A 13,328-nucleotide genomic window follows, 5' to 3' on the forward strand; every position below is an offset into this window, starting at 1 on the left:
TGTGCTGTCATTGTGTTTTGTGGAATTGGCAGAAGCTGTATAGTCAGTCAATCATTTTGTGCCTATTGTTTCAGTAATGACGCCTAAAAGGAAAATTTTAAGAAAATGTCTGATGAAAGACTGATGTAATAACTTTACCCTGGGAGCCAGAGCGAATTATTGGATGATTTTAATTAGGGGTGTGGTTAACTTTCATTGTGAAAATTTCACTCTGACCTTGGTATAAATTAGGGAAGGGGCAAGAATAGCAGCAGAAACAACAGTGGGGATGTATTAATAGTTTAGGGAAAAGGAAATGAAGACTGAAATTAAGATGAAGGGGTAGATTTGAAAATCTTTCCTATATGGACTTAACAGATGTCTAGAAATATTTTGCTGTTACTGAGGTGTTTTTTGTTTGCCTCTATTAGAAAGCATACTATATAGATTGACAGAAGTGACTGAAAAAGCCCACTCTCTGCTCCGTTTTCAGAGAATTGACTTTTGAAATGTCTAGATAAATCATTTAAATTGTCCTAGAACACAGCTTTGATTCTGAGACATGAAATCTCTTGAACAATGAAAATGGCATTTTGTAACAGGATTTGACATTAACAGATAAAGGATGTGTTAAAGTATTAAAGTGTTTTGTTTGTAGAATTTGATAACCTTGATAACATCTTATATGTTACATATATGTTACTTAGTATTTTTTAATACTTAGTACTTAGTATTTTGATACTTAGTATTTTTCAGGGATACTGAAAGTCTGTTGATTGTGCTAAAATTGCAGCAGATTAATTGTCTCACTTTATTGTATTTTAGTAACTGTAGACCTGTTGACTCTTGTACAAAATTGGGAAAGCTTCTCCATTATTATCGGAATATGGCACTTTGGTCAACTTTTTTTCAAAAATATAAAAGATTTTTAGATGATAGTTTTATTTGCATAATATAAAAATTAGATTGGATGAATTAAATGTCTTCCATTTTTAGGAAATTATAATTAATGTATGAAAAAAATTAAAAAGAGAGGATACACTGTATAAACCCAAAGGATATCTTTCAGTTTGTTGCTTGTCTTAAGGTTCTTTTTTGTGAATTGTTAAATGATTGATTAGTAAGATATGAGAACCATTTTGATCATAATTGAATCCTGAAGAGATTTATCTTTTATTTTTGTTTTGATGTTTTATTAAGTTTACCTCAAGCTATCTGATTACTTTGAATGAATGTCTTTAATTTCCTTGTGTCAAATTCTTATAAAAAGGCATTCTCTTAAGAATAGAGATACATAGATATATAATTAATATTGTTGTAATAAAATAGATCAGAAATTCACATTTTGATGATATGCTGTCAAGTTGGTACACAGTATTGGCTCTGACTTCTTATTTCCTAGCTCAGTTTGAGGTCATATTTCAATATTAAATACTTTGAGTTGCTTCTATATACTTAAAAGATATCCTTGGTTCCTTATAGTCATATGGCTGACAGAATGAAGTACATACACTTCTGTATGTAACCAGTTTCACAGTGGCTTAGCTATAAATCAGAATTTATCTTCCCAATTTATTCATCATCTTAGGACTCAGTGCTACAGGATTGCTTGTTATACAATTTTACATTTAGAAGTTTTTCCATTTTTATTTACAAAGATAATAGTCTCATAAGTGAATGCTTTTTTCATGAACTCAGGACACTCCCTTTTACTCTCTGTTTTGCTCACCTTTTTCTTTACTTTTAAACTTAGTGACATACCCTATGTCCTTAGGACTGTGTAGCTAGCTAGCTTTGATCACGTAGTGTGTCAGGTTTTTATATAATTTCTTGATTTGAAAAAAAAGAAATAGAACCTTATATTTTTAAGTATTGCCTCCCTATCTGCCCTTCAGCTCGTTTTACATTTAGTATTCAAATATCTTTGGTGTTTGGCCTTTGCTGTTTTTACTAATTTTCTTCCCTGCTTTTAGTTAACAGCCAGGTCCTTGCCTGCTGTGCAGTCTGATGAAAGACTTCAGCCTCTGCTCAACCACCTCAGGTAATATAAAGGCACAGCCTTGTTATGCTTATAAATCCAAGTGCAGTAAAGTGAATAAAGTATATTAAAGTGGTGAAACCCCTTCAATTACTAAAAACTTATTTTTTTCTTGCTTTCATTCCATTATTCAAATTGAAGTTCTTAATACCAGGTACTTGTTACCGTTGACTTTAGAGCACTGTAGAAAGCTCTTTTAATTCAACAACAGTGTGCTGAACTGCTTGATAAGTTTAAGTTAAATGAGTGGAGATAACTAACTTTACAGAAAGATCTCAAATGAATGAGCTATTTACGTAAATACAAGGTTAAGGCATACTTTTATTGAGGATAGATGAGTTGGATGGAGTTTGTTTCTAAATACAAAAATAATATAGTCTCATTATTTAAAAAATAAAGTTAGAAAATACAGGAAAGGAAAAGGAAAAATCTATCATTACTACTTAGAAATAATATTTATCCTTTCTACGTTTTTTAATTTTAATTTTAATTTTTTATTTTTTGAGATGGAATCTTGCTCTGTCGCCCAGGCTAGAGTGCAGTGGTGCCATCTCCGCTCACTGCAACCTCCGCCTCCCAGATTCAAGCAATTCTTGTGCCTCAGCTTCCCGAGTAGCTAGGATTACAGGTGTGGGGCACCTCGCCTGTTTAATTTTTGTATTTTTAGTAGAGACAGAGTTTTGCCATATTGGCCAGACTGGTCTCGAACTCCTGACCTCAGGTGATCCACCTGCCTCAGCCTCCCAAAGTGCTGGGATTACAGGCATAAGCCACTGCACCCTGCCTTTTCTATGTTTTTGTTGTTATTGTTGTCGTTGTTGTTTTTTACTTAATGTTGAAATTATAGTTTATGTGACTATTTTTTCCATTTTTATAAATATTGTAATATTTTTTCCCTTAGTATTGAAATCTTTCTAAAAACATTATTGTTAGTGACATTATATTTTCTTGTGTATCTGTACTATAGCATATTTATCTCCCTTTGGGAAGCTTTAGACCATTTCCAGTTTTTTTTTCCTACTATAAAATAATGCTATATGTTAACCTTTATTTGTATTTTAGATCATTTTCTTAGGGTAGGTTTTCAGAATTGGAATTACTTTGTCAAAGGGTGTGAACCATTTTAAAGATTTAAGCGTATATGTATATTTCTTTTTCAAAATCTTATTCTACCTATACACATATTTGTATAAGACTGCCATGTAACTATACTCTGAACAAGATAGGGCAGTCAAAAAAGTTGCTAATAGGTTAGACATAGAGATACCTTTGTGATCCTGTGCATTTTGTTGGTAATAATAATTCATTTTCCTTATTTTTGAGGGGGGATTAACTACCTGTATTCTTTGCTCACTTATTAATAGCATCTCCTGATCTTATTTGCTTTTACATACTTTAAAGGATAGTCACTCTTTGTTGTATTTGTTACATACTTTTTTCTAAAATTCTAAAATTGTAGTAGTCAACATACCTACATTGTCAGGTTTTATGTAGTCAAGCACCAATAGTGTTTTCCTTTATGGTTTTGAAATATTCTTTTTAAACTTCTCTTTCAGAAGTGTGGATAGATTTTTACTTTCACCAGAAAGTTTTAGTTTTAGTTTTCTTTTTCTTTCTTAGTATTTCTTTATTTTTCCTTTCTTTCTTCCTCCCCTCTCCGCTTTCCTTGTCTTTTCTTCCTCTCTCTAGTAACTATTCCTTCCCAGACAGCTTTTTAACCTTTGTTTAATTGTTTTGTTGGGTTAGGAAGAAGGGAGGGTTGATCAAGTCTAGTATTTCAGCAGGGACTGAATAGCATACATTTTTATGTATAACAACATTTATACATGATTGTTAAATTTACTAGAGCTCTGTGTTAGTGAGTTAAGAATCTCAGAAATTATTTTTGAGTCTCTTGCTTAATGCCCACCTGCCGCATTCAATTCTGTTGGCAATTTTATCTCTCGAGTATATCTCTTGCTATCATGGCCTCTTGTCTGTTTGCTTTGCCCTTTCTAATATATTTCACATCATTGCCATATGTGTTTATATTATTCATTGGCTTAAGACCCATCTCTGCCTCTCCAATTTCATTCTGGAGGAAGTCCGAACTTCTTAGCCTGGCATAAGAGGTCCTTCTGGAAGAGGCCTGGGCTGTCTGTCTCCGAGATCCTAATTTCACCAAATGCCGTGAAGTTCCTTTAACACAACATGTTTTTTGCTTACTCACCTCTACAGCCTTACAAATATTTTTCCTTCTGCCACTTCTATTTATGTAAATTTATAGATATATAATATATATAATTTTAAAACATTTTAAATGTATTTAATATAATTTTAAGATTTTTAAACGTATTTTATATAATTTTAAAATATTTTAAATAGACAAATATATATTTTAGAAATATATATTTAAAGTATATTGTAGATGTATATAAATACGCAAATCTATTTCTATTCCCCTCATGCTCCACTTTTATAACAACTTTTGCTTGACTTTTAAAACTCTTCTCAAACGTTACCTCTTCTGATACGTTTTCCCTGACCATTAATTAGTTCACCTCTGTAGTCTGAATTGGAAGTCTTTTATAGATATTTTCATAATATCCCATGCCTTCCTCTGTATTACATACAGAATTTGTGATATTATTATTTGTTTACTGTTTGATTTCTCCATTATAATATGCTTGAAAGCTTGTAAAGTGATGTTCATATTTGTATTTTCAATAGCGGAGACAGTATCTGGTGTGTGATAGGTATTATATGTTTTGTTGAATGAATGAATGCAAGTTATATTGGTGAAATTTTGTTGTTTCTTTCTGCATAAGGTTTTTATAATTTATAAATCATACTGTCAAAATTTTTTTCCTACAAAACCAGTGGTTCAAAAGGTAAAAACCTAAAGGGTAGAGTCTAGCTTCTAGTTAATCTCACAGTTGATTCTGAGAGATAATGATGGATTCTCCTTCCTCCATCTGAGTATGGTAATTGCCAGCTAGAATTTAAATTAACTACTGACACATCTCTTCGAGTCCTTGAAAGTTGCACAAACTGTACATTCATTTAAGGGCTTTTGTGCTCTGTGGATTTCACTCATGACTTGTTGCTAGGCAACCAGGACTAGATGCTGCATGTAATGTGCACCCACTGCTGTTGCTTTTTTATTATTATTAAAAAAAATGGTTTCTCATTTTATTACCATGTCAGAGACATCTATATGTTGGGTGGCAGCTGATGTGCATAGTTTGACACTTCTGTTCTACAAAGTAACCTTGTGATATGCCTTTCAAGAATATTGAATTGTTGCTTTTGCTTGTCTAAATGTAATGTTTTTATTTTATCTTTCTTTTTGCTTAGTTCTAAATAGGAAATAATATTATTTGGTTTGAGAGATTCTAATAATAATTTTGTTAGAAAAAAATTGACTTGCATGAACTGTGTAATTTAAATGTTACCTAGAGGCGGATGGACATTAGGAGGTTGATACTGAGATCATTATTAGGTCTAATTTTGTTTATTGCCTCTAATGAGGAAAGAGGAATGATGAGTAGCATTTTAATTAAATTTGTCAATAAAACTAATTTGGGAGATAATACAAATACCTGTAAAAATTGAAGTAGCAATACAGAGAAATTCTCAAATCATTTTACAGGATTTAGAGACTTGAAGAGAATTAGGGTAACACTGCCAATCAAATAATCTAGAATATTGCTTAACAATATATATTATTTTGAGACTGCAGAAGTGATGTGTCCACACTGTTTTAGTTGAATCCAATTCTCAGGTACAGAAAAACATCGTGCTTGAATATCTTATGGCAGTACAACTGTGTTTTTAATTCATTAGTATCGTCCATTCACTCATTAATTACTTAGTGCCCGTTATGTGCTTAGAATTAAAAGAAAACACACAATCTCTGTTTTCAGGGAGTTGGGTTTGATTTCATTTGAGAGATAGGCACTTGAACAAGTTATAAAATTTGTAACATTTTCTATCAGAATTAAATACAATGTACATAATTTTGTTAATTGAACTTGTCTCCCTCGTGGAATTATCTCCTTAAGTAATCAGGCCATAACTTAATTGTTTTGGTTTCCGTGCATTCTAGCACAGTGGCTCACAGTGGGAGCTCAGATTGGACTGAAATTTATTCTTTTTTTGTTTGTTTGTTTTATTCTTAGTCAGCTTTCTCAGGCTGAATGGACTGAACTGTAATCTCACTTGAGGGATAATATTGTCATTAACTAAGAAGGAGAATAAAGAAAGGAAGACAAGGCAATTAGGGAATGAATATGATTGCTTAGATGGTAATTTCAGTAGTTTCAGACATTTTAAGCTTGAGATACCTGTGGGGACATATGTGAGGGATGTTTTAATAAGTAGTTGAATACAGACCCACAGTTGAAGAGTGAGGTTTACATCAGGGAGACATTTGCTAATCATCACTGTGCAGGTCTTGGTTAAAATAAAGGGAATGGTTGAGATCGCTCAGGAAGATAGTATAGAGAGACAAGAAAAGGGTGAAGGGTTCTGAATCGAACCCACAGAATATCAGTGTTTAAATGACTTGTGATGGGCAGTGCGGGAGTTGGGATATGAGAAACCAGTAAAAACACCAGAGAGGAGGCTTGAACAAAAAAGGATAGTGGTATGATGGGTGCTAATGGTATGGATACAAGTCCAAGTCTTATGAGGATTTGAGGAATAAATAAGAAATGAGGCTGTGGAGATACAGGGAGTAGGCTACTCTTGGTAGAGCTTAATTCTGAGGACACGTAAGGAAAAAGGACTGCATCTGTGAGCTTCATGGTTGAAGAAAGTGTTTTCTTTTTTCCTTAAGATTGGTAAGATGAGCATATTTACAGGTTAAGGCAGAAATGAGTAGTATGGGAGTAAGAGGGAATAATTGAAGGGGCAATGTTTTAGAAGGGGTAGAAGGGGATGGGCCAAGAAGTCAAATTGACTGGAGTTTAAAAAGTACTTTCCAACCTAGCTTTTTGGTGCATACTCAGAACAATCCAGTGTGGATGGCAGATGGTTATTTATCATAATCCCTATTTTACAGGTTGATGATGGAGCCTCATGATGTTCTCATTAAGAAAACCTAATTTTTCTTTTTCTTTTTTTGAGACAAAGTCTCACTCTGTCGCCCAGGCTGGAGTGCAATGGCATGATCTCGGCTCACTGCAACCTCCTCCTCCTGGGTTCAAGCGATTCTTCTGCCTCAGCTTCCTGAGTAGCTGGGACTACAGGCATGTGCCACCACATCCAGCTGATTTTTTATTTTTACTAGGGATGGGGTTTCATCATGTTGGCCAGACTGGTCTCTAACTCCGGACCCCAGGTGTTCTGCGTGCCTTGGCCTCCCAAAGTGTTGGGATTACAGGTGTGAGCCACCGTGTTCACCATGCACCAGCCAAGAAAACCTAATTTTTCTAATGAAAAATACTGCTTTTCCCTCTCCTCAAAAGAGATGAATTAATTATTTCATAAGACTATACCATTTTTCAAAATCGATACCAGGAACTTTTCTATTGGAAGAAATAAACTTACTTAGACTTACAATAATATAAAGTTTAGAGGGAATTTGTATAAATCATTATTTCTGCTTTCACCAAATTGCATATGATTAGATATGTAATCTAAGGAGCCTCCATCTCATTGTGGCTTTACTGTCATTCTCATGGTTATACATCACTGCATTTTCTAGGGTGAATTATATCGTTCACTGATTTGGTAGTTTGGAGATACATAAAGGTCTTGGAATATGTTCCCATGAATGTAGAATTTTATTGTAAATAAGTATCTTTGCTGTCCTAATGATGGTACCATGGGATAATATTTATAAAAATGGTATTAGGCTAGCAAGTGTGTATGATAAATATGTTTATTTTTATTTATTATCTCACTTATAAATATGAAGTATAAATAGGTGCAACTGGAGAGGAAAACTTGCAGCCCATATTATACATGTGATAACTTTTAGTTGTGTGATTGAGAATTTTTTTCCCTTAAAAATAACGCCTACAGTGTATGTATCTCCCTCCTTTATCCCTTCACTTCAAGATACGAAGTGCATTGGGGGACAGCATATTATAAGTCACTGTAATAGTTGCTATTATTGGCTGGACGTGGTGGCTCACGCCTGTAATCCCAGCACTTTGGGAGGCTGAGGCAAGCAGATCACTTGAGGCCACGAGTTTGAGACCAGCCTGTCTCTACTAAAAATACAAAAATTAGCCCACTGTGGTGGCGCGCACCTGTAATCCCAGCTGCTCAGGAGGCTGAGGCAGGAGAATCACTTGAAACTAGGAGGCAGAGGTTGTAGTGAGCCAGGATTGCGCCACTGCATTCCAGGCTGGGCAACAGAGCAAGATTCTGTCTCAAAAAAAAAATTGCTATTATTTAATGTTTTGTCATTAAAGAATAACTCATTTTTAAAATTTGTATGTGTCACACCATAATTTTGTGAGCATATTTCAGCCCAAGAATGAATTAGAAATCAAACAAAGATAAAACAAGCTAAGAAAGACAAGTATTACTTATAGTAAGTACTTGGACTGCATCATATGGATTAACTTTTAGTGCATACTGATTTTGCAAGCAGATGTTTATACAAACCTTTATTTTAAAATCATATAAAGTAATAAAAGCATCTTCCTTCAGTTGGTATTATTACTACTTTTGTAAAATTCCTTTTCCGAAGGCAGTACATTTGGTTAATATGCACACATTTCTACTTATTTTTCTAAAGAATATGCTTTCACAAATTTTTTATCAGACATGTAATCTCTGTAAGAAAGCTTTTCTTACTATCCAAAGTGGTACAGCTATCATTGTTTTCTTTTTGAATTAGTTCTCATTTTGAAATCAGAAAATTGTGTGGGCATTCGTGTGTCTATTGTGGTAAAATAAAGGCCAGAAAATGGTTTAGTAGATAGGGGCTTCATCAGTTGAGGGCTGAAATGAAAGCCTCATTAGCCTGGTCCACATGCTTCAGTTGTTCGTTAGCTCTTTCTCATCACCTGTTTCCAGTCTCTGGCAGTACCTTGAACATTTATTTCCTTTTCTACATGCAGCAGCACAAGCTTTTAGTTCAGTGATTACAGTGAAGGTTTTCCAGGTGCTGTGTAAGATATTAATAAATTAGAATATATTGTTTTCCATTGTCACCTTTGAATTACAATTTTTTCACATCTGTATGGAAAATGTTAATGCCTTCTTAGAGGTATACTTGTGAATAGTCAGCATTTTGTTAGAATCAGCCCGTTGTGTTAAGGGCACTATAATTGGTACTGATTATGTACAAAAGAACTAATAGATGTGGTCCCTTAACTCAAGATGTTTATATTTTTAAGGGGAAAGAGGACCAAAATTTATAAACAGTCCCCCCTCTCCCCACCCACACACACACCCAAGGCTGCACCCGAATAGTTGCTGCAAGTTAAGTAGATAGTAAAGAGAGTCATGGGAAGTCTTATAAGAAGCAGTATCTGCATATGGATTATGTTACAAATTTAATGTCGTTTAATGTTTTTGGTAAAATGTATAGTCACAATATATAAAATCACCTCCCTCCCTAATGCAGCCACCACTAAGCTTCTTTTGTGAACTTGATGCATACTTTAATGTAATTATAAAGTGGTTAACTTTTAAAATTTTCACTTAATATGTTATAACTAGGTAATAAAGTAGAAAATTGATTTTCATGACTCTAATTTTAAGTATGTGCATAATAGTCAATCAAGAATAGATATATTTACTTTTACTTAGCCATTGCCATTTTATCAGCTATGTATAGCTTTTGGGGTTGAATAAACCTGTGGCGAAAAATTATAGAATGTGAACAGTTTCTGTGTGTTCAGGCAAAGTAACTGAGAAGAAATACTATAGTAACTTTATGTAGAAGGAATTGCAGCATAGATGTTTTCCAGCAGATCAGATGGAGATAAGAACAAAGAACAGCAGCAGCCTAGGTGGTGTATAGCTTTGAAAATACAGGGAAGTTCATTAGTCTAAAAATGCCATCTTGCCCAAGTGAGAAAGTGGCAGATTTCTTAACAAGTGAACGAGTGACTTGAAAAAGGTGGAATTGAGGAAGCCAAATGTTAAAGCTTATTAGCGTGTGTAGATTAGAGCCTTTATAGCCATTTTTTCAAACACTCCTTTAGAATATTTAAAAATCACTTGTGTCATATGTCTGTGTGCATAAGTACATTGTATATATATTCCCTGATATTTAGCAATGACACTAGCATTTTTATATAAAGAAAATAAAAGGTGACCAGTGTATTAGTTTTCTATTCCAGCCTTAACAAATGCCACACATTCAGTGGATTAAAACAATGCCCATTTATTATCTCACAGTCTGTAGGTTAGAAATTGGACATGGGTCTTGCCAGGCTAAAATCAAGGTGTCAGCAAGGCTTATATTCCTTACTGGAGGCTCTGGGGAAGAATTTACTTCCAAGGTTATTTAAGTTGTTGGAGATCCTGTTTTTATGCTGGCTGTCAGTTGAAGCCTGCTCTTTCCTCCTAGAGGCTGCCCACATTCCTTTTCATACTTTCCATGATTTGCTAGAGGCCTCTGAAGTCCTTGCCTGTGGGTCCCATCTCAGAGCCTTCCCATGCTTCACATCTCTCTAACTTACGCTGCTGTGTCACACTGCCTCCAACCTGAGAAAGTTTTCTGCTTTTAAAGGCCCATGCGATTAGATCAGACTTCAGGGATATCCAGGATAATCTTTTCATCTAAGATCCTTAACCTTAGTTACATCTGCAGAGCCCCTTTTACCATGTAACCTAACACATTCAGAGGATCCAGGAATTAGAGCATATTTAGAGGGTCACTGATTCAGCCTCTAATAGTGAAGGTTTTCTTTTGAGGTGGGAGTATGGAGTGAAAACAGCTTTTTGTATCACTTTTCATCAATTTTACATGTAAGTCACCATTCTTAATTTATATAGAATACTAACATTTCCTGGAGTTTTGTAGTTAATTCACTTTGCTAGTTTAATATATCTTAAAGTTGAAAAAAGGTATAAGAAATGAGTTCTTAACAGAAATATAAAAAGTTACTGATTTTCTTTTTAATGATACTGAAGGAAGATAGAAAAATCTTTCCTGTTTTATCAACCAGCTACCTAGAACAAGGCAAATAAACACTGCTGTAAATAGTAGACTTGGTAATGAGGTTACATATAGTGGCTGAGTTGTACTGAGGTACTTTGTGTGAGAGCTGTTCAGTAATACACGCTCACACACCTTTTAGCATTCTAAGAGTTTGTTTTATTTACATTTATTGAACACATATTAAAGGAACTCTTACTGGTTGCCTCACATGGTGTTAGGTTCTAGGGATACATTTATTTCTGCCCTTGTAGGACTGAATAGTTGTCAGTAAAAAGAGAATTTTAACTAAAGTAATTATAATAAATCATGATGACTCTTGGCATAGTGGAGGTATGTGATTATATGAGAGTACGTAGCATCCTGGAAATAATGAAACTTTGCTTGTCACAGTGGTCTTGTAGCTTATCTCCAACCAGACATTGTAGATTTCCCTTAGTCCTCTGACTCCAGAGTTTCTCAGGAATTTCTGGATTGTGGATACAGGATACTGGGAGCCTTGTATGTATGCAGTAAGTCAAGAAGCAAGATACCGCTGGAAAGTAAAATTTATGATTTCTTATGCTTTTTTAATAGTTTTAATATCTGCAGTTGTTAAATTTCCTATTCTTCACTCATTGGGTTTCTTTAAAACATTGATCGCTCTCTGGTTAAGTTACAAAGAAAATTAGTGATTTTACACTGTGTTAGTCATAAAACACTAACAAAGTACAAAATAATAATGATGTTATGGGAAATAATATTCTTAAAAGGCCTGAGAAAGCATTGTGGCAGTATTTGTGATATATTAGCAACAAAAAGTAACTTGTTGAATGCTATGTAATAGAACTTTCTGTGATGATGGAAGTGTTCTATACCTCTACTGTTTAATCCAGTAGCCAATAGCCACTTACAGCTATTGAGCATTTGAAACATGGCTAGTGCTACTAAAGAACTGAATTTTAAATTTTATTTAATTTTAATTAATTAAAATGTTAATTTCAGTAACCAATTTTAGTTAATGGTTACTGTATTTGATAGTGTAGTTCCATATTGTATTTGAAATATATTTAAATAATTACATATTTTTTAAAAATCATAGTAGTGGGGCTTAGAGTTTCAAATCTGAGGTAGCCCTGGAAAAGCTATACGTATGGAGCGGTTATAAGCAATTGTGGCCACTGAGAGTCATGAGGCTCCTAAGTCAGGGCAGCTCTCACATCTCCACTGGTGGGGATTTTGCCTCTGTACCTGAATGAGCTGTCCACCTGTGCAGGACTGTGGTAAGGATTCCATGGAAAAGGAATACTTGAAGCTGCCCAGCTAGCAAGCTGTGATTCCTGTCCTGGATCTTTCCAAGTAAACTGATGCCTCAAGGGGCCTATGGCATAGTCTTGTGAGTCTAAATGTTTAGTTAACCTAAGAGCACCCCTTGGCATTCCAGAACCAATTAACCTTTATTTACTCAGAGTAAACACAAAACAAAATTCAATAAATTGAGCTGAGGAAAGGCAGACTACCAAGACTCACCAAAAGTTTAATGCACTCTCAATTGTTTCTAATTACTATTTGGAAAGTAGTGCTAGAAAGGATAATACAAGATGAATTTTAAATGCCCACTTTTAGTAGCGATATCTTGGTTCTTGACTTACTGCATACATACAACCTACCAGGAACAGTCATCAAATGTGTACATTAGTGGAAACAAAAATGTGTATAGCGGTGCATCTTTTCAGGTCTTATTGAGGCGTGTCCTTAATCATCCAATGTAAAGTCACCCTCGCAAGTGCTTTATAATATTTTCTCACTATGTTATGTTTTCTTCACAGCAACATCACTAGTTGGAATGATCGTTTTAATTTGTTTGCTTGTTCAGTATTTTTTTGCCTAGGGTATGATCTCCATGAGATGAAGGAATTTGGCCATCTTGTTTACCACTATCTCCCCATTACGTATAAGAATGGCATAATAGGACCTCAGTAAACACTTGAATGAATGAATGAATAAATGAATGAATGGATGAGTGAATTATAGAAACTTTCAGGTTAAAAAATTTTACCTTTAATTCCGTTTTCCAAGCTGCTAAATATTGAGACTGAATAAGATGGTAATTTGGACAAAAAGCTGATGGATTTTCTGTTATTTCCAAAGGATAACTATGATAAAGAAATGCTTTTTATCTTTGTAGAAATGTACTGCTGTTTTTATCTTTTGTTTTGGGAC

At 34.3% G+C, this 13,328-nt stretch overlaps 1 protein-coding gene across 1 annotated transcript in view; it reads left to right on the plus strand.

Annotated features, from left to right (window-relative positions):
- The window catches only part of PRIM2 (DNA primase subunit 2), a 313,885-nt gene that overhangs the window by 188,038 nt on the left and 112,519 nt on the right, over positions 1–13,328 (plus strand). Inside the window, exon 8 of the mRNA XM_055262817.2 lies at positions 1,953–2,020. Within this exon, the coding sequence (XP_055118792.1) occupies positions 1,953–2,020 (68 nt within the window). The remainder of the gene's footprint in view (positions 1–1,952; positions 2,021–13,328) is intronic.

The sequence above is a fragment of the Symphalangus syndactylus genome, chromosome 23 (assembly GCF_028878055.3).
Source record: "Symphalangus syndactylus isolate Jambi chromosome 23, NHGRI_mSymSyn1-v2.1_pri, whole genome shotgun sequence".
Taxonomy (NCBI): domain Eukaryota; kingdom Metazoa; phylum Chordata; class Mammalia; order Primates; family Hylobatidae; genus Symphalangus; species Symphalangus syndactylus.